The sequence below is a fragment of the Musca vetustissima genome, unplaced genomic scaffold (genome assembly GCF_032173495.1).
Source record: "Musca vetustissima isolate MV318-11 ecotype Yass unplaced genomic scaffold, APGP_CSIRO_Mvet_v1 utg15182, whole genome shotgun sequence".
NCBI lineage: Eukaryota > Metazoa > Arthropoda > Insecta > Diptera > Muscidae > Musca > Musca vetustissima.
Window position 1 is genome coordinate 1 of NW_026887609.1, and position 23,197 is coordinate 23,197.

General features: G+C 33.1%; 1 protein-coding gene across 1 annotated transcript in view; it reads right to left on the bottom strand.

Moving 5' to 3' along the window:
- Window positions 1-783: 783 nt before the first annotated feature.
- Window positions 784-23,197, bottom strand: part of LOC133335232 (tight junction protein ZO-2-like) — a 72,941-nt gene continuing 50,527 nt past the window's right edge. Inside the window, exons 3-7 of the mRNA XM_061543529.1 lie at window positions 12,518-12,687; window positions 5,578-7,215; window positions 4,857-5,448; window positions 1,002-2,318; window positions 784-966 (exon numbers count right to left, since the gene is read on the bottom strand). Of these exons, the coding sequence (XP_061399513.1) occupies window positions 784-966; window positions 1,002-2,318; window positions 4,857-5,448; window positions 5,578-7,215; window positions 12,518-12,687 (3,900 nt within the window). The remainder of the gene's footprint in view (window positions 967-1,001; window positions 2,319-4,856; window positions 5,449-5,577; window positions 7,216-12,517; window positions 12,688-23,197) is intronic.

The following is a 23,197-nucleotide window of genomic DNA, read 5'->3' on the forward strand; positions in this document are numbered from 1 at the left end:
TAAGACTCCAATAGGAACATTTAGTACCCAATCGGAGTCCAATGTTCGGTTAAACTACTGAATATTGATTTGATTTTTTTCCGGAAGATAAAGTAAGGTATGATTTTTTCCAGCAGAAAAAAATCAGTAACAAAGGCTGGATTTTTTCTGAAGAAAAAATGTCTCAGTAACTGAGGTCGGATTTTTTTTACCGCAAAATCAAGAACATTTTAGCAATTGAGATCCTGCAGAAAAAATCCCCTGCAAGACAGGGGTCTTTCTTAAGACTCCAATAGGAACATTTAGTACCCAATCGGAATCCAATGTATCAAATTAGAAAAAGTTCGGTTCAACTACAGAATATTGGGGGTCTAAAATCTGATTTTTCCCAAAGATAAAGTGAGGAATGATTTTTTTTCCTGCAAGAAAAAAAAATCACAATAACAAAGGACGGAGTTTTTCCTGAAGAAAAAAATGTATTAGTAACTGAGGAAGCAGATTTTACGGCAGAAAAAAAAACTTCAGTAACTGATGCCGGATTTTTTCCTGTAAAACAAAATAATATGTCTCAGCAATTTAAGTCTGAATTTTTCCCATAGAAAAAAATGCCTCTGTAAGAGAAAGGTATTTTTTATCAAAAAAAATTAAAAAAAATCTATCCAGACCTCTGAAAAAAATATTTGCAGGGCCCTGAAAATGTTCACATGACTTCCAACAAACAAACAATTCTCCCCATGCATAAATTTCATAATTTTTTTCAACACTGAAAAAATTGTTTCATCGAACTTATTCAAAACATTTCTCTCATGCAACATATTTTTCATTCGGATAATTAGGATGATGACTATTATTATTGTTGTTGTGGTTGTTGTTGCTTTTGTTGCTATTGTAAATGTTTGAATTACTGGCATGTAAAGAATGATGCTGGTGGCTGCTATTGCGTTTTGCCGTGGCCGCAGACAAATGTAATGACGAAGTCGATGACGACTGTAATGGTATGGAGTTCGAGCTTAAAACATTACGATGGCATTGCTATTATAATGGCCACTATTCGTATGAGGTGGTATATAGCCTAAACTATGATGCTGCTGGTGATGATGCTGTTCATCATCAACCAAGGTATTGGCACTACTGCTATTCCCGTTCGTGTTGTTGTTAAGTAAATCATTTGACGAATGATGTGCCGACGACGAATTACTATTGAACAATGAATTACTACTTAGTATTAGATCATCTAAATTTTTACGAGTTGCCTTGAGAACATTATCCAGACTACCATTAAGGGAGGCTAGATTTTGTTCATTGGAGGAGGAGCCGCCACCGCCACCCATCATTGACAACTGACCGCGAATGTTTGATGTTGAATGATTTTGTCCACCACCACCATCAAAATCATTGGCCTCGGTTGTCGATGTTGTGATGGGTGGTGAGTTGTCGGCATTTAATAAATTTAAATCGGAATCAAAAACTGCCGATTTTTGCATTAATTCATGATAGTAATAGGGGGTGGTACGTGGCTCTAGATTTTGTTGACGACTATTATTGTTGTTGTTCGTGTTCGTGTAACGTAAACCTTGATGACCACCGCCGCCGCCATTATTACTATTACTACCATATGAATTCAAACCATAACCTCCTGACCTATTTTGCATTGCCGAATTATTGGAGAGATTCGAAAGTGTGGATGAAGCCAATGTGGTCGAGGTGGTTAAATTTGAATTGGATACATTATACGATTTTGAGGTACTACGCGAATGACTGCGATATGGTCGTTGAGGCATTATAATTTCCGTTTGAGAACCACGATATTGTGAGTCACCCAAACCACCACCACCTTCGGTGAGGAGGCCCTCATCGCTACCATTTATCGGATCATCTTGAAACGCATAATTTGAATTTGGTAAACCATTTGGCATTGAGGAGGATGGTTTGATAATTTGGGGTGGTGCGGGTAACATTTCATATGATGTAATACGCTGCTGTTTAGGTAATTCATTGTTCATAGTTGTCAAGGCATCCGGAGGCCTAGGTGGTATCAAGTCATTACAATCATCGTCATCGTCTTCGTCATGATAGTCTGAATGCTGTTGCGCATGGCGATTTCGATTAAAGTCATGTCTTGTGGTTGTGGCTAGCGTAAATGAATTATGTCGCTTAACAGATGATGCCGACTTATTATTGACGACAGCGGGACTAGCAGCAGAACTATTATTAGCAACACTTAGGCCAGATGCATTACTATAACGTGGCACCGATGACGACATGGGTCGACAACAGGGTAATTTACATGGTTGTGCTATATAGGGAGGGAATATCATTTCGATTTGAGGATCGGGTATCTGTTTGATTTGTGTTGAGGGCAGGAAAATAAACAATTTTTCCGATTTCCATTGTTCACAGTTTGGTGGGGAGAAAATTGTGGATTGGAGGTGTGTTGGGCGGGAAAATTAAAAACATTGTTAAAAAAAGAAGTTTTGTTAGATAAATTTATTTAGACCTGTAAAAACCTAATCAAAAAAAGCTAATGGTAGCCTAAAAGTATGCTATAAAATTAGAAATATTGCCTAACACTGCAAAATGCTTAACAAGGCTTTTCATTCGTTTTTTTTTAAAGGGCGTCCATTAACACACAAGATGTCTACATTTTATTGTCTTTTTATTACATGAAGCATGATGCTGTATAACTTTTCTTGACATTAGGATAATACATTATAGTCTTAAGGATTACTTTATATTGTTTTTAATTCTAATCTTATTGATAAAAAAAAGACTCAATAAAATATAACTTATAACTTATATTCGTTTTTTTATTTAGTTTTTGTATAGAAAAACTTTTGGGACAGGAGCACATTTTTTCTATACTCAGGAGCTGAGGAATTTTTGTTAAGAAAAAACTATGCTTAAGACCTGAGGACTTTTTTTCTTCAGAAAAAATCTGTTCATAGGATCTGAGGATTTTTTTTACAGAAAAAATATCCTCAGGACCTGAGAATTTTTTTCAGCAGAAAAAACTATGCTCAAGACCTGGGGAATTTTTTTTCTAAAGAAAAAAACTATTACCAGGAACTGAAGAATTTTTATCTCCAGAAAAAAACTATCCTCGGGACCTGAGAAAATGTTTTCTAAAAAAAAACATCCTCAGGACCTGAGAAAATTTTGTTCTAAATAAAAAAAAAATATTCCCAGAAACTGAGGAATTTTTATCTCCAGAAAAAAACTATCGTAAGGTCCTGAAAAATTGTTTTCTCAAGAAAAAAACTATCATTAGGGCCTGTGGAATTTTTCTTCTAAAGAAAAAACTATCCTCAGGTTCTGAGGAAACTTTTTTCTTGAAGAAAAACTATCCTCAGGACCTGACCTGATTTTTTTCTGAAGGAAAAACTATTTTCAGGATCTGAGGAATTATTTTATTTTTCTAAAGAAAAAACAATCATCAGGACTTGAGGAAATAGTTTTCTAAAGGAAAAACTATCCTAAGGATCCGAAGATTTTTTTCTAAAGAAAACAACCATTCTCAGGACCTGAGAACATTTTTTCCCAAAGAAAAAACTATGCTCAAGACCTGAGGAAATTTTTTTAAACAAAAACTATCCTCAGGAGTTTCTTTCTTAAGAAAAAACTACTCTGGACATGAGGATTTTTCTTGAAGAAGAAAAAAACTATCCTCAAGACCTGAGCAAAGTTTTGTTTTTTATATGGAAAAATGAGATCTCAGTTCCTATGAAACTTTTTTTCACAGAAAAAACTATCGTTTGGACCTGTGATTACTTTTTTCCTATAAAATAAAATTCCTCAGGACCTGGGGTTACTGTTTTATATACAAAAAGATTTCCTCAGGACCTGAGGTTACATTTTTCTATTAAAAAAATTCCCTCAGGACAAAAGCTTACTTTTTTCTATAGAAAAAAAGTTCCTCAGGACCTGAGGTTCCTTTTTTCTATAGAAAAAATGTTCTCAGTAACAGAGGTTACTTTTTTCTATAGAAAAAATCTCCAAAGGACCTGAGGTTACTTTTTTCTATAGAAAAAAATATCCACAGGACCTGAGGTTACTTTCTTCTATAGAAAAAAATCTCCAAGGGACATAAGGTTACTTTTTGCTATAGAAAAAAATCTCCAAGGACCTGAGGTTACTTTTTTTCTATAGAAAAAATCCTCACGACCTGAGGTTACTTTTTTTATAGTAAAAAATTCCTCAGCTCCTGAGGTTACTTTCTTCTTTAGAAAAAAAATTTGTCAGGACCTGAGGTTACCTCTTTTTATACAAACAAATTTCCTTAGCACCTGAGATAGTTCTTTTTCTATAGAATATGGAATAAAAAATAAAAGCTCCTCAGATTTTTTTGTTAAGAAATTACGAAATCTGAATATTTTTCTTCATACACTAATTTGGAAATCTAAAAATCATTGCCTATTTTAAGGGATATAAAAAAATTATTTTAAATATCCATGGAGGATAAAAATCTGGAAAAGATCTAACTTTTGTTTGACAAAAAATAAATTAATATATTAATAACTTTTTTAATATATGTATATATACACAACATCAATATTACTAGTTCTTTATGACATGCCAATATATATAAAAATTAAAAAAATCCATTTAAAAAAATTAAGAAATAAAAAAAAATAAATAAACCCTTCACCAATTGAGTTAAGATACTACAAAAATTAAAAAAGACTACCATTTATAAAAAAAAAAAAAAAAACAAAAAAATATTTTTAAATAATTTTGTAAAAAAATAAACAATAAAATAAATAAAAAAATCACACGACGACGACATTCATATAGACGACATCTATATTTCTATGTATATACGAAATAAAATAAAATAAAAAACCAATAATAATAAAATATTCTACATTACAACAACATACCTTAGTTTCTGACATCCAGACAGCACCGCTCTGTTGCAGATCAATGGCATCACGTAATTTACGATACCAACTTTCCTCATCGTTGAGAACAATGTGTGTACTAAAGATATGTGACCACACCCGTTCCAATTTCTGGCATTGTTCCAATAATTTCTTTGAACTTTTATGTGCCGATTTGGGCATACCTTGACGTAGCTGTTTGATAACATGTTTACTATCGGTCTTTTGGAATATAACAATCGGATAGAATTGGGCATAGTTGAGACGATCCACAGCATTGGGTGTTATATCGAGTAGGGCATGTTTTCCTCGATCCATAACATCACGTATATTCGATAGACGTACAATGCGACATTTTGAATTTGTTGTCTTATCATCATCCTGCAGTGGGGTACAGAATTTATCGGGATAATCTTTAGCTAGCTTTTCACGAGCCAAATCGGCGATGGGACCGAATATGACAACGGGTCGTACAAAACCAGGGTGGCGTAGAACAACACGTTCATAGGCTGGGAATTTGGAAATGCTATCGGAGAAGACAACATCATCCCAGTTTTCACGTGACAAACTCTTGGAACGGCGATGGGTGGATCTGAAAAGGTAATAAAGGGAAGTTAGTATTGTGAAAAGTGGGGAAAAATTCCTTAGAATCTGAGAACAGTTTTTTTCCATAGAAAAACTTTTCTATAGAGACTAAGGAGATTTTTTTTCATTTACTCACCTCCTTCGCCGGAAGAAATTACCCCTCGATTCGCTGGCATTCATCTCCTTCTTGGTCGCATTAAATTGTGCCGTTGCCAATTCCTCGGCACGCGATTTATTCGGTATAACACCACGTTGCATTTCCTGATGCCCTCGGCCAATTTTCAACACTTGCCACGAACCGACCACACCATTATGCAACGTATCAATTACACGGAAGACATCACCAGCTTTAAAAGCCATTTCACCTTTAGAAGGATTATCGCAATGGAAATGTGTTTTAATGTGGAACGAATCACCACGCTGATTATTCACCACCTCGTCGTATTCCTCCTTGCAGTATTGGACAATCAAATCGATACGATCCTGCAGTGAGAGTAGGAAGAGTACAGCTTCTTCACGGGTAACACCCAACATATCCATATCATTGACTTTGAGGATTTTATCGCCGGGCGTTAGACCTTGCAGAGAAGCTGGTGAGCCTGGCTGGACGGCTGTAACAAAAATGCCAGCCTCATTGCCGCCGGTAAGGCGTATTCCAACACTACCCTCCTTTTGGAATGATATAAAACGTGGCTCGGATGACTGTCGAGATCTGGTCAAGGGATCATCTTCATACAATTGGCGTCTTGAGCTGTAGAAATCTTCTCCGCCATTAACAGCACCTGATGCGCCAGCACCTCCTCCTCCGCCGCCAGCTCTTGGTGGTGGTGGCCTAGGTGGTTCATCAATACGTGAACGACCACCACCATTTGTGGGTGTCACAGGTCTATCCAGCTGCTGTAGGGAAACACCCTCCATTATGGGACCCCTTGATCTACCACGTGGCGTTAAATTACTCTTCTCATCATTCAAGCCACCATTCATGGGACCATTATTCGAGGTCCTTGTGGGTGGTTGCACATAAAGATTCTGAGACGAATATGTGGCACCACCATTCAAATAGGGATCATCTAAATTATTGCTACAATTCGATAGCTGAGGTTGATGCGTACCATAAATGTTGGCCTGAGCTGCTGCGGCTGCTGCACTGGAATTATTCAATTGATTGACGACGGTAATCGGTGGCTGATTGGTTATATCACGTAAAGCTACCAAATTTAAACGTTCCTTACAGCCATCAATGATCTTTTTGGCTTCTTTCAGACTCATCGTATCGGCACAATTGGTATTGTGGATGCGGGTGATAATATCACCCTCTTGCAGGGAATAACCATTGGCTGCCAATTGATCACGAGCTTTTGAAGAGATCTCTTTAACGAAGAGACGACAGCCGAGGACAATACCAAAATCTTCTTTTTTACTATTTTTTGTTAGGGTCACTTTAATGGGTTGGCCCATGCCGGGACCATTGGCTTGAATTAGAGATGAATTTAATGAATTTGGTTGACTCATGGCTGTGGTAGGATTGGGCGGCACCACCATCGAATTGATACCATTCGTCTGTGGCATAGAATTTAAGCCATTCATGTTGTGTTGTTGTTGGTGCTGCATTTGTTGTTGCTGCTGTTGATTTGCTACTACTGTATTTAGTGGTACACGACGTTTCACCACTAATGTTACGGTATTGCCACTGTCACGTAAAACTTGTACAGCTGTGGCGTATTCAACGTTCTCAAGTGATACACCATTGACGGAAATAATGCGATCATTGACTCTGTAAAGAGGAAAAGAGGGAGAGACATTTTTAATAGGGCTTTCTATGGGCAACGATAAGTAAATAAGAGGATTACAAATTAAAATCTAAGGGTCATTAAGTGAAAATAAATCTCTAAACGAAATAACTCAGGGTCTGCAGAAACATTTATATCTTCTATAGAAAAATGTATCCAGAGAATTTTTTTTTGTATAGAAAAATATATCCTCAGTGTCTGAGAATTTTTTCTTTTGGTAGATAAAACAAAAATCTATAAAAAAATGTATTCTCAGAGTCTGAGGATTTTTTTCTATATAAGAAAGTGGATTCTGAGGGTCTGAGGAATTTTATCTATAGTAAAAATATCCTCATGGAAGACACTAGGGGACACTCCGAGACAAGATTAAAAAAAAAAAAAAATCAGGATGTCCATTGATGAATTTCTAAAAAAAATATGTTTTTAAACCCCATCAGAATCGTAAAGTTTTTGAAAACTATTTTTCCAAAGACCCCTCAAAGAGTAGATTTGGAAAAAAATATATTTTTCCAAGCGTCGATTTTTTGAAACATATTAGAAAAAATAGTTTTCAACGCCCATCAAAAACGTAGATTTCTTAAACCGAACATATTTTCCGGATCGGATTGATTTAAAAAATCCAAAGACCATTGATTTAAAAAAAAAATCCCAGCGCCATTGAAATTTTTTAGAAGTATTTTAAGGAGATCTGGAGCGTAAATTTAAAAAAAAAGTTTTTTTTTAAAGAAACTCGGATTATTTTAATGAAAAAATGGACCACCCTCCTTTGGTGGTTGGTGGGTAATTTATTAGTTTTCAAATTTTTAATAATCATTTCTTTGGTCTGGCCAACACTTTTTTGTTGTCCTCTTATCTCAAGAAAGCCTCCCACTCCTTCTTCTTAATAACAGCAAGATTGTCTTATTTATGTTCTCCTTCCGACTTCTTATGACTTCAACCCCCCCCCCCCCCCTTTTTTTATTGTTGTCTTTGGTATTTAATTAATTTAACAAATTTCTTATCTACGATGTTGTATTCTATTTAATGTTTACACTACGCATTATTGGCTTTACGTTAATGAAACAAGAAAAAAGACAAAATTCCAAAAGAAAGTAAACACGGAGTAGCAGAGATGAAGAAATTCAAAAAACAAAATACAAAAGTTGGAGGTTTATTTAGTGCACACGCAATGCTCGATGCGATAAGAAACAGATTAAGATATGATCTTTTTTTTTGGTTTAATGTTAAACGGAAATTGAGCTCTCAAAGGAATGCAGGGGAATTCTGGGGGAGAGATGTGGATGGGGAATGGAATTTTTCACAAATAGAAGTTCATTGACACGTGGCCTGTGACAATTATATCTCAGTCGATGATATAAAACAGATAGGGATTTTTGTTACATATCCGGTAATGAAAACGTATTCCAAAGAAAAAGGCTTCAGATTTCAAAATTGTCAACTTATTGTAATTCCATCAAGGCTTCAATATCCAAATTGAAGCCTTGATGGAATTACCTTAACTGTCTCATATATTTTGAATTTTTGTTTTTCCAAATTTCAAATGACCTGCAAGAAGTATCGCTTTCGAATATAGGTATCTCCCCACTCATTCCCCCTCCTCGTACTATAAGCCAAATTGTAAGTACCTAATAACCTCATTTGACATTAAATAGCGTATTGAAAAGAAACTCCGTTATCATCTCTTCATTTATTTGTAATTAGTTTTTTTTTTCAAAATGATAAGACTTTTCGAGTAACAACCTGTACATCATAACCTCAATTTTACTCTTACACACATACCTTAATTACACATTTATAATAACCTCAAAATGTAAAGGAATGTAAGATGTGGTGTAAGAAGTACTTACACCAACTAAACATTGGTATTTGAAGATTTATTTTTGTTTTTTTTTTTAATTTCTTTAACGGGCTGTTATCTTAATTTGCCATACCATCCATGGTCGTTAACGCACAGCCCCCAAATTGTTGTCGTCTGGCTCTGGTGTTACGCATCATCATCACAATCTTTGCGCTTCCGTACTTTATTAATGATCTGTGTTATGAATGTGACATATTTTTCTTTTTTGAAGGCAAAATTAAAATTGAAAAAAATATTTTCAATGGTTCATTGAAAATAATTAAGAGGATTTAAATTACGGATTTTGTATACTTGATGTCAAATATTTATTTTTGTTGAAATAAATATTGACCGAAAAGGTAAATTGTATTTGTCAATGGTCGTGGTTTGAGTTTTGAAATCAATACAATTGCCAATTGTTCCATATTGTTGTAATTTTCGAATTAAAATTGAGTGAATTATATTTTTTTAGATACAATCAAATATGAGGAATGGGTTAATTTAAAAAAAAATATATATATAGAGTAACTTCGGGTAATGTGGGCTATGCGTCTAAAAATATTCGATGTCGGGTAATGTGGACCATATATGAGGACCTATAAAAAAGTGGGACCTTTTCATGAAAACGAGGTCGAAACATGGGCGCATTTAATATGCGAGAAGGTACTCTTTCCTCTGAAAACTCGATATGCGAAATTACAGGTGCTTCGGTTGGATAATGAAGCAAGGACCTTCAAAATACCGCAAATGGGCCGGTACCCTTTAATTTATATTTTCAAAGGACTAGAAAGTTGTGTTGATCGAAAACAAAATTTTGAAGTTATGATGACTGGCAAGGTTTGCATTTAAAAAAAGAATCAACACAAATTAGAGTTTTTGAATGATATTCAAAGACTGAATTTTTTAAAACAAATTTTTTTGAGGTACGGACAATGCCTGGATTTTAAATACAATTTGAATAATGAACAAATATTTTTTGAAGGATTAATAAAACTTAATTTTTCTAAGAACTAGGAAGGTGGTGATTTTTTAAAAATGACATTTTTTTTGAAATTTTTTGAGGCATTTACTGATTAATAAAACTTGGATTTAAAACCTTGTTAAGCACTAGTTATTAAGTGATATATATTTTAGTATTAGTATCAGGGCCAGCGGAGTTTGAATGTACATAAACCATATTTTAGAAAAGTATAGAAGAGCGTGACAAAAATATATATTTTTTTATACCCTACACAACTATGTTGTCAGGGTATTATAGCTTTGTACAGCCCCAAAAGTTTGTAACGCCGCGAAATATTGGTCCTACACCCACCTTTAAGTATACCGATCGTCATATCTCGACTAGCTGAGTCGATCTAGACATGTGTGTCCGTCCGTCCGTCTGTCCATTATAATTTGTAAACACGATACAGGCCACAGTTATGGACCAATCTTCACGAAATTTTGCATGTAGGTTAGGTTCTGGCCAATGAAGACCCCTATTGTTTTTGGTAAAGATCGGTTAATATTTAGGGAATGAAATGGACCAAATACTAAATTTTTGTCAGTTTTTCTGGTCGCTCCAGAGGCCGCAATAATGGCCCGAACATCGTGATATGGCCCGAACATCGCCAAAGTATAAGCATGCCTGTTTTCATAAAGATCGGTCAATATTTAGCGGGTCAAATGGACCCTGACTTTTGTGTGAAAAATGACAAAATTTGTATTCTATAGCGTATATATTTACCCCTGAAGGACAGGTACCCGAAACGTTTATATTATATCCAAGAGGAGTGGTTGACCTTTAAATTAATACCAATTATATTGTTGTATGTGCTCGGATGTGGGAGTTACACCTAAATATTTACAGGTATCTCCGTATTCGTTTATTATTTAGTAAACCATTATCACTCTAGAGAGCGAACATCACAACACAACCCACGGTGAAGGGAATCTGGACAATAGCTGTACTGAATACTGGTAATATTCGGAAAATATGTCAGTGTGAGGAAGAGGTGCTGTTTACCTCTAATCGGGCAAGAGGGTGCAAATATCACGAAATATTGCCCAGGCTCGGAATAAACATCCGCAGAAAATTTGAGTTCCGTGGCAGTTGTGTAGGGTATCGTATGGTCGGACCGTCCGACTATACTGCTCCGCTCACTGGTAAAATATATTTCTCAGGGAATACTCTTTTTTAAATATTAAAAAATACATATATATATATATATGTATATTATATTTTAATTTTTTTTAAGTAGCCACCATATGCTGAATATATTAAATTTTTTTTGAAGGACCAGCAAGGCATAGATTTGTAAAAGGATTATATGTTAGGGAATGTTTCTTTTTTTATATTTTTGTTTCAGGAACTGTTAATGCATGCATTTTAGATATATTTTGAAGGAAGATTTTTTACTAAATAAAAATATTTTCTTGTATTAAAAAAAAATTAAGTAGTCACAATGGCTTGTATATTTTATTTATTTTGAACGACTCGCAAGGCTTAGATTTTTTAAAAGGAAAAGGTAAGATTTTTAAAATATATGATTTTCTAAGGTCTGAATATTTTTCAAATCTTTTTAAAAAAATTAGAAGGATTGACACAGCGTTGATTTTTAGTTTTTTTTTTTTTTAAGAAGACAGCAAAGGTTAAATACCAAAAAATTCCACACTTCTCAGTGGCAGTAGGAGTAATTGCTATAAGTGTGTAAATTTTCAAAACAAATATAAATATTTCGAGCTCTATCGTAATTTCACCCTCTTTTTAAGTTTTAACAATTAATTAGCCTTTCCTCACGTAAAATTCCGAATGTCAATGACTTGACAAAAAATCAACAAATGTGCATAAAAAAAATATTTCCACAAAATAAACGATTATTTGAATTTCCGGTTATCTTAGAACAATCAAAGAAAGAACATTTGACAAATTTCAAATAAAAATCTCCTGGCCGTTAACACCCACGTTTAATAGGCTGTGACTGATATGTCGGCAAAAAGGCATAAAACGTGCTTAATGACTCGTTTACTTCCTCTCTCTATCTCTCTTTTTCCACACTTTACTCAAAAAGGAAATAGGGAAATTTTCTAACAACTAAACATAATAAAATACAACATATGTAAATACAAAAAAAAGAGAACACTTGTGTGTTTACAAAAGAGAATGACGGGGAACAAAATTCGAAGGAAAACATCCTAAGACAAATTTTGAATATTTAGAAAAATAATCGAGATTTGTGTTAAGAAGAACATGTGTGAAGGATTTCTTCAATTTTCTTTAAATTCAAACGAAAAAAGAAATCCTAAGGGAATTTTTTTTTTAACTTTTTACAAAAAAAATGTTTGAAGGTTTTGAAATAAAACATGTGTGTGCGGAATTTCCCCTATCCAAATGTTCCTCAAGTGATTTAGCAATTTTTCTATTTCTAATTAATTCTTATTTTTCAATTTTTATTTTCTTTTCTACTTACTGTAAACGATCCTCAGCGGGTCCGCCTTTCAAAACATCTGATACGGCAATTGAAGGATCACCGTTAGCAAAATGTGGATTATCACGACCACCGGAAACGGCAATACCAAAACCATAGCCCGGCACACGAGTTACCGAAACTGTGTGATATTCCCATGTTGTACGATCACCCTGTAAAAGAGAGAGAGAGAGAGAGGGAGACAAGTTAGAGAAAGGAAGGAAATTAATAAAAAAATATTCAAATAAAAAATATTATAATTTTGTAACATAAAAAGAAAAATTATGCTCCAATGAATATCTTAAAAAAAAATATTTAAAATGAAGACTTCATTAAAAAAATCGTGCGTGAATTAACTAACCGGAAATGCAGCAGGTAGGTAGTAATTTTCAACATTTATTTCCATATGAATAATAAAGTAAACGAAAAAGAGAAAAAAACATAAATGAAATACGTGTTTTTGATGTAATCTTTTTAGTCTTTTATCTATTTGGGAGGTGGCCAATAATGAAGATTGAAGAGCGACCAAAATGAATCACCAAAAACACAGACACACATTCGAAAACATTTTAGTCTTTTGCATTTTGTAAAGACATTTGTAGACGTAGATATTTTTGGAGGTTTAGCAAGGCGTAAATTTTTATACCCTGCAGAACTATGTTGTTAGGGTATTATAGCTTTGTGCAGCCCCAAGAGTTAGTAACGCCGCGAAATATTGGTTCTAGACCCACATTTAAATATACCGATCGTCATATCTCGACTATCTGAATCGATCTAGACATGTGTGTCCGTCCGTCTGGTACAGTACGGTACAGGCCACAGTTATGGACCAATCTGTTCGAAATGTTGCATGTAGGATAGGCCAATGAAGACCCTATTGTTTGGTGATGATCGGTTAATATTTAGGGGATGAAATGGAATGTCGCTCCAGAGGCCGCAATTATGGCCCAAACATCGCGAATTTTTCCATGGTGAAATGGATCGGGTCAAAAAATAAGCACGCCTGTTTTGATAAAGATCGATCAATATTTAGCGGGTCAAATGGACCCTAACTTTTCACATATTATTTAGTAACCCATTACCATACTAGAGGGCGGAAATATAGCGCTGATCGCTTTGAAATTTTCCATGAAGTTCCAGGTAGGATCAAGGACCACGCCTTTAATTTTTGGTGATGATCAGATAATAATATTGGGGTGAGGTGAACTGAAAACCTAATGTTTTGTGTTTTTTTTCGAGTCGATCTATAGGCCACAATTGAAAGTTGAAATTAATCTGGATAAGTAATTAGAAGGGATGTACTGAATATTAGTAATATCTGTTGACTTCTAGTCGGTCAAGAGGATGCAAATATAGCGAAATATTGCCCGAACTCAGAATATAGAACAACAGAAAGTTTTATTTTCGTAGAAGTTGTGTAGGGTATCATATGGTCGGCCTCGTCCGACTATACTGCTCCGCTCACTAGTTTATAAATATTTTTTGGAGGTCTATAACAAGGCGTATATTTTTATACCCTTGACCACACTGTGGTACAGGGTATTATGTCATTGTGCATATGTTTGTAACAGGCAAAAGGAATCGAGATAGACCCATGGTTCCTTTTGAGAATATGTATAAAATCACATTCTGAGTGGATTTATGCGTGTCTGTTGATGATAAATTGCACAGGTTAAAGCACAGTTCGCATTTATAATCCGATTTGAATGAAATTTGGCACAAGTCACTTATTTAGCCCAAAGACGAACCCTATAGAAATTGGAGAACATCGGATTAGATTTAGCTATAGCTCCCATATAAAGTTTCGCCCGATTTTAGGTAAATTGTGCACTAATGGCCCTGATAATCATTCGATTTATACGGATTTTGGCATAGTGTACTGAATTAAGTACAGAATGACGAGTGGCAAGTTTCGTGAAAATCGACTCAGATTTAGATATAGCTTCCATATATAGTTTCGCCCGATTTTAGGTAAATAGTGCTCCAAAGGCCCTTAAAATTATTCGATTTGTACGAATTTTGGCATAGCGTACGGAATTAAGTCTAGAATGATGTGTGCAAAGTTTCGTGAAAATCGACTCAGATTTAGATATAGCTCCCATATATAGTTTCGCCCGATTTTAAATAAATGGTGCAACAAAGTCCCTGAAAATCATTTGATTAGCACGAATTTTGGCATAGCGTACGGAATTAAGTCTAGAATAATGTGTGCAAAGTTTCGTGAAAATCGGTTCAGATTTAGATATAGCTCCCATATACAGTTTCGCCCGATTTTAGGTAAATTGTGCTCCAAAGTCCCTATATATCCTTCGATTTGCACGAAATTTGGCACAGCGTACTGAAATAAGTCTAGGACGAAGTGTGTTAAATTTCGTAAAAATCGGTTCAGATTTGGTTATAGCTCCCATATATATTTTCGTCCGATTTATGGTAAATGGTGTAACAAAGTCCCTATATATCATTCGATTTGCACGAAATTTGGCACAGCGTACTGAATTAAATCTAGAATGATGTGTGTTAAATTTCATGAAAATCGGTTCAGATTTAGATATAGCTCCCATATATAGTTTCGCCCGATTTTAGGTAAATTGTGCACCAAAGTCACTGAAAATCACTCGATTAGTATGAATTTTGGCATAGCGTACGGAATTAAGTCTAGAAAGATGTGTGTTAAATTTCGTAAAAATCGGTTCAGATTTAGATATAGCTCCCATATATATTTTTCCCGATTTAAGGTAAATGGTGCACCAAAGGTACATAGGCCTATTGACACAACGGACACAACGTAATGAAGTCAATATAAATTAATATCTGGCAAGTTACCTTGTAATCGGTTCAGATATAGATATAACTAGCTTCCATATATAATTTCGACTTATTCATGTTAATTGTATAACAAATAACCAATGGGTCAATGTCGGCCCAGTCCCACTTTACTACTTTCCTTATAAATATTTTTATAGGTCTATAACAAGGCGTAGATTTTTTTACAAATATTTTTTAGAGTCCTATAACAAGGCGTTTATAGATTTTTTAAGAAAATATTTTTTTAAAGAATATTTTTTCAATATTTTTTTAAAAGAACATTTTAAAAAAATTAAAAAAAAAATTTCAATAATTTTTTGAGAAATTTTTTTTAAATAATTTTTTTAAAGAATATTTTTTAGAAAATTTTTAAAAATATTTTTTTTTTGAGAGGATTTTAAAACAATATTTTTCAAGAGATATTTTCAGATATTTTTTTTATTAATTTTATTAAGATTTTTTTTTCAATTTTTTTATATATTTCTAATAATATTTTCAGCACCTTTTTTAAAGAATTTTTTTAAGGAACATTTTAAAAAGAATATTAAAAAATAAGAAAAAAATTAAATAAAATGTTGAGGAATATTTTTTAAAGAATATTTTTTAGAAAATTTTCTAAAAAAATATTAAAAAATTTCTAAAAAATAAAATAATATTTTTCAAGAGATATTTTCAGAACTTTTTAATAATTTTTTTTTCAATTTTTTATATATTTTTAATAATATTTTAGCACCGTTCAGTAGCGCTGATTGTTTTAAAGAAAGAATATTCTCTATGGATGTCTCAAGGAATACTTTTTTCAAATATTTTTAAGCAATATAAATTCAAGATTTTTTAAAAAATCTTCAAACATAAATCTGAGGCGTAGATTTTTTTTAACAAAATGTTGGAATGTTTATTTTACTTTTAGAGCAATTATTTGCCAATTTTCTTTAAATTAGGGTTCTTTTAAAAAAATGAAAAATTTTTTTTTAATATTTGAAGGTTAATTGTTTGGCTTATAGAAATCGAAACCATTTAAGTCTTTGTTTATTTTTTTCATATTTGGAATCAAATACTTCAATTTCGTGTCTATCAATATTTTATGCAATATGTAGTTTCATTATAAATATTACCATTCAATATTCACTGAAGCATTAAATCAAAAAAAAAAAAAAAACATCTACACCTGCATTTCAAATCAACTTTGGCAATAGAACCTAAATACACAACCCACAAATTATGGGTTTGTTACTTAACACACACACACACACCATAAAAAATTAAAACAAAAAAACTAAAAATTGTGATGTAAAACTAAATTTTACTATTAATAAAAATAATAGTAAAACTAGAAAAAATGGTTTTATGTAAATTTTGGTGTATTTCATTTTTTCAGTTTATTGAACTGAATTTGCATTTAAATTTTCTGTTAATTTATGTCTCATGAAAATTGTTGTATACAAAGAAAACAAGTCAGGCTAAAAGTCAGTCAGTCATATGACAGACGATGACTTAACGCCCACACACACAAAAACACGCTGTCAAAGGGGCTTAACCAACTTCGATGCATAATAATATTTCATTCACTTAATATTAAACAAATTTGGGTTTGAAAACATAAAAAAACAAAAAAAAAATTGTATCTAATTTACAGCTTTTGTTTGTGAATGTGAAAAAAAATAATAACCAGTAAAATTAGCTATTTTTTTATAAATAAAGTATCACATGTTTAATCAAGATTACATGATGTCTTAATTAGAAGAGACAATTTAAATATTATAAAAAATTAAAAATATATAAAAGAAAAATTATATAAATAAAAATTATAAATAAATTCTTACCAAAATATTATTCGGAACATATTCAGGAAATTTCATTTTATCTTTTATTCAAATGAAGGCCTGCGTAGTTTTTTTTTTTGGTTTTTAATATTATTAATTTTTTCTTGTATATTAAAAAATAAATAATATTTAATATCGTTAAATAAATTTATTGGTCTCGTTATTCTCTCTCCGTAGTAGTTCGTTTATTTTTGAATATTTCTTTATTTTTTAATAACACTTAAGGCAAGGTCATTTAGAATATTGTTGTTGTTTGTTTTTGTTATTTCGTTTAAATTTATGCAATAATAATTACGTAGTCATTTAAAAATTAATTATTAGAATTCTATTTACATTTTTATTACTATTATACAAAGTATTTTTTGTATGTGTGAGACTGCAGATACTGGAATAAATATTAGCTATTAAAATAAATAAATAAAAGGTAAACGCAATTAGAAAACTAGTTTTCTTATTCAATTTTTTGTGGTTGCCTCATATTTGTATTTTGCATCTGGAAATCCCCAATGATTTGCAATTAACAAAATAGATTGTCGATTCATTCAATTAAAATTAATATTTTTAACACATAAACCATCCACACTCCACTTTTGTTGTACTCCGCTTAAGAAGAATTTATAAGAAAAAATATTTACGTTGGGCGCCACTTTATTTGTTTTCATAAAAACCCCAGAGATTTGCAATTAACGAAAAAAGTTGTCAATTCATTCAATTAAGAATATTGTTTAACACATAAACCATCCACACTCCACTTTTGTTGTACTCCTCTTAAGAAGAATTTATAAGAAAAAATATTTACGTTGGGCGCCATTATATTTGCTTTTGTAAAAATATGTTTTTAAGGAGAACAAATTGTGAGGGTGTTTAATTTTGGGAATATTGACCGCCTTTTTTCTAATTATATGATTGAATGTCCACGTTTATGTTGGGCGCCACCTTTTTTGTGTTAATATAAATACATTTTTTGGATCCAAAATGTGTGAGGATATACAATTTTGGGTAACTTCACTGTCTATCTTTACCATTTCAATTATTATAAAATTGTATGCCCACGTTGGGCGCCATTTTCGAACAAATGTCTTAAATGTTCAAAAGGCCAATGACAAGCAATGCCTCTATGGGATTTTTAAGTATGAAAACAAATTTAAGATTATATTCATATTTTTTAAATTTAAATAGATTTACGTTGGGCGCCACTTTACTTGTATTTAAAAAAACTATATATTTTTATGGAGCAATGTTTATGAAGATATATAAATTTGTGAATCTTAACCCCCTAATTTCCAATTGTCATTGGTAGATTTTATTAATATTTTTAGATGTAAATATATTTACGTTGGGCGCCATTTTTGTCATTTTTTTTTTATTAAAAATATTTGTCGGTTTTTTTCTTAAAAATATTTAATGGATGTAAAATCTTGCCATAAAATTAACCATCATCCACAGACTCCACAATTATTTCTTTGCTTTTATTTCTAAAGCAGCACACCCCTCTCCATTGTGATATTTCATAATAAAATATATTTTCTATTGAAAACATATTCAAAAACGTCTAATTTTATTATAAAAAATAAATGTTCCATTCTTATTTCATTCCAAGTCACCAAAAGTCATCATATATCAGCTGTTTTTCTAACAACAAGAACAGCTACAACAGAAAACAGACACATTCTTGTCATTTGTATTATTCTTTTCATTTGAGATTATTTCTCTTTTTGTATCATGAAAAGTGACATATCTTCATTATTATTATTATTATTGGATTCCATTATAAATATAATTTACTTTCTATTGGTTACATATTTAATAGCTTGTAATATAAATTCGATTGGTTTAACATATGTTACAGATTTATGTTAAAAGAATGGCAACACAAAAGGCAGGCAGCCAGCACATGATATATCAGCTGTTTTCTAACAACAACAACATCAACAGTAAAATACATATTACCGGCATCACTCTCATGTTTGTCATTTATGTTATTCTTTTGTTGAGAGCATCTCTCATCGAAAGTGGATCATTGTCTTGTTTTGCCGCCGTTATACATTTTGTGACATTGTTTTCTCTTTCTTTTGTTGTCCACTTATTTATAGTTATTAATAGAAGTTAACATTTGTTGTCATTTACATTTGAATAAAATGTATTACAAGATTATTTTTGAATAAAACACAGAAAAATAGCCAAAGAATAGAATAACTACTCTCATTTAAATTGATAACAAAGATGAGTGTCATCATTAATGGCTGTGCTCTCTCACTCTTTGTCCCTTCAAATGATGTTTTTCTTTGTAGCTGTTAAAATGAATGCTTGAGGCTCTCCCTCTCATGTCTTCTTTGTCACCTTTATTGTTGTGTTAAGTTATGCTCTTAGCTAACGACTGTGTTGTCTATCCACTTAATTATTGTTATTAAAAGCAGTTAATATATTGTTGTTGTTTGTTTATCTTTCATTTACATTTAAATACAATATATTTCATGATTATTTTTGAATAAATGAAAGGCAAAGTCTTCTGTCATATAAATTGTTTAACAGACGCTGTGATAATGATGGCCATCCAGTTATGATAACTGTGCTCTCTTCAAATGACGTTTTGTTTTCAACAATTAAATCAGGATCGGGCAGAGAATAACAAATTTTCGTTGCGTTGTCGATGTGTGTGTGCCAATGGGTTTTCAGTTGTTTCAATTGAATGTGCATGAGAGTATGCTGTTATTTACTTTCGCGAGAGAGTACGCGTGCGGGGTTTTGCATGATGTGGAATTAAATCAGGCATGCTCACCCATATACGCTACCGTAACTGATGGTCGATGGGTAAACACATTTTCTCTTTCTCTCTCTTTACGTCATTCGTTTTTAATGGCGAATTCTCAGTTACGCTCGCACACACTTGCTCTCAATTTAATTTTGCCCAACACTGAATTAAATGGTATGTATTGCTCTCAGTATACTCCCTCTCTTATTAACTACATACATTGTATATGATTTATTGTTGTTGTTATGTGATGCTCTTGTTGAACGATTGTTATGAATGTTCGCTTTATTGTTGTTTTTCTTATAGTTCAAGATCATGTTTGAATTAAAGCAGAAATAAAACGAAGAAACGAAACAACAACCCTCATTTGAATTACTGCAATGATGGGCCGTGCTCTCTCTTCAAGTGATACTATCATTGCAACAGTTAAATTGCATGCATTGTTCTTATTCAACTCCCTCTCTCTCTAACACTTCATCAATTAATGCTTTGTTGTTGTGTTAAGTGGCGGCTCTCCACTGTGCGGGCAGGCAGGCGCAATAACCAACCAAGCACAATCACAGAGTGTTAAACAGCTGTTTAATGTGATGTTATTGTTGTTGTTTGATTGCTTGTCTTAAATCCCTGTTAATCCATGCTGAGTATGGTATGGTGTATGTGCTCAAGTTAGTCATTCGTTATGGTGTGTTACGTATTAGCTGTATACGTACGTAAAGACAGGGCACATGTGGTTTTTTTAAAGACTTAATTTAAAGTGTTTCGGTTCTTGTTTCATCTTAAAAATTATGAATTTATTGTTTCATGGTAAATCGGTCACTTAATTGATGATTGCCGAGAACATAAGGAGAGTGTTAAAGGTTAATTATAATTACGAAAAAAAAAATGTTTTTAATGATCATGGCTGGTAATGTTTTTGTAGAAGAAAAGAAAGAACTACATTTGTAATATCTTTTATTTTTTCTTAAATTATCTTTTGCAGATACAAAATTCATTCAATCACATGATGTCATATGCAACAACAACGACATTGGCCTCTATGACTGTTGCTGCTTCTGTTTTTTTTTGTATGCAGTATTTAAATATTGAATGAGTTATGCCATTGACTACGTTGTTTTTCTAAATCATTAATAAATTTAGTTTTTATTTAAAAACATTTTTTGTTGGTTATTTTAAAAAGTTGTGATCTTGTACCCCTTTTAACGCTCTCCCTCTTTCTCCACTGAAATGCAATTTTTTGTATCTCTACTTCGAACGAGAGTTAAGGTTGTTTGCTTTGGGTGTCATTTAGTTTTGTTGTATTATTGTTGTTGTAATGATAAAGCACGTTTTTTTGAAAAAGCTACTTCGTCTACAGTTTGTTTTTTTTTCGTATTCTCTCATTTCGTACTTTCAATGCAATAAATAAAAACACAAATCAATTTTAATGGTATTCACTTTGAATTTCAAATCTGAAGAAAGGCAAAAAATAAATTTAGCACATCGATCAAGTGTTCCACATTTTTGATTGTTGGCAATTTTTTTCTTTTTGTAAAAAAGCAACAACAAAAAGCTGGAATTTTTCCAGATACTATAGCCAAAGAATGTTAAATGGCTAGGGTGAGATTGTTTACCAGATGGCTTGTGACGGACGTTTTTAGTCATGCATAACATGTTTGGAATGTAAAAAAAAAAACAATCATACAAATTTCTAACAATGTAAACGGAACTTTTTTTAATGGGTGAGGGAATTTCAAAATTGCTTCGCCTTGGGACGATCTGAAGGTCGTTGTTTTGGGAGAAACTGATTTTTTTAAATTATGAATTTCTCTGGCTTTTTCGTGAAAAAAGACCTCCGACAGAATATCATCTGGGCTTCTAGAAGAGTAACTTCTACGGGAAGAGCTTTTTATCTGATCTCCTAGGAAAAGAATTTCAGGTATTCCAGGAGAAAAAATTCATGGTCTTCTAGGGAAAACTTGCAGGTCTTATAGGAGTGGACCCTCTGGTCTACTAGGAAAAGATCCTCTGGTGTTCTAGGAAAAGATCTTTTAGGAGAAGGCCCTCTGTCTGTTAGGAGACGACCCTTTAGTCCTCTATGATACGACCCTCTGTTTTTTTAGGAGAGACTCTCTGTTCTTTTAGGAGAAGGCCCTCTATTTTTTAGGAGACGAACCTCTAGTCCTCTAGAAGAAGACAATCTGGTCTTTTAGAAGACCATCTAAAGGAGACCTACTGGGTTTTTAGGAGAATAACTTCTTCTCTTCTGAAGTAGACCTTCGGATCTTTTTGAGAATACTTTGAGCAGGGGACCCTCTAGTCTTTCAAGAGAAAACATTCTGGTCTTCTAGGAGACCTCTGGCCTTTTAGAAGAAGATCCTCTGGTCTTTTAGGAGAAGGCCGTCTGTATTTTAGGACAAAATCCGTTAGTCTTTTAGGAGACAACCTTCTGGTATTTTTAGAGAAGATCTTCTGGTTTTCAAGGAGAAGACCTTTCGATGTTCTATATGAAGACCTTCTGGTCTTCTATTGGAATACTTTCTGGTCTTCTATGAGAAGAACTTCTGATCTTCTAGGAGAAAATCTTCTGGTTTTATTGGAGAAGATGTTCTGGTATTAAAGGAGAAAACGTTCTGGTCTCGTCTACTATTAGAATACCTTCTGGTTTTCCAATAGAAGACCTTCTGGTCTTCTAGGAAACATCTTCTGGTCTTCCAGGAGAAGAACTTCTGGTCTTCCAAAAGAAGACGTCATGACCTTTTATGAGAACACCTTCCGGTCCTCTATGTGAATACCTCCTGGTGTCTTTGATTAGATATTCTGGTCTTCTACGTGAAGAAATTCTGGTCTTCTAGGAGAAGACCTTCAGGTCTTCTGGGGAAGGACCTTCTGGACTTCTAGGAGAAGGGTTTGTGGTGTTCTTGGAAAAATACCCTCTGAACTTCTAGGAGTGGACATCCTTATATTCAATGAGGCCTTTTATGAGAAGACCTCCAGGTTTTTAATGAGAAGATACTCTGGTCAGCTATAAGAAATTCTACTGAGAAGACCTTCTGCTCTTCTGGGATAAGATCTTCTGGACTTCTAGGAGAAGGGTTTCTGGTCCTCTTAGAAAAGACACTCAGGTCTTCGAGGATGTCATTATATTCTATGACTAGAGGTCTTTTTTGAAAAGACCTCCAAGACCAGGTATTCTATTTGAACGGCTTCAGGTCTTCTGGGAAAAAACATCTCCCAGATGTCTCTTTGGGAAGACCCTCATGCCTTTAATAAGAAGACAACCTGGTCTGCCATGGGAAAATCTGCCGGTTTTCTGTGAAAAATGTT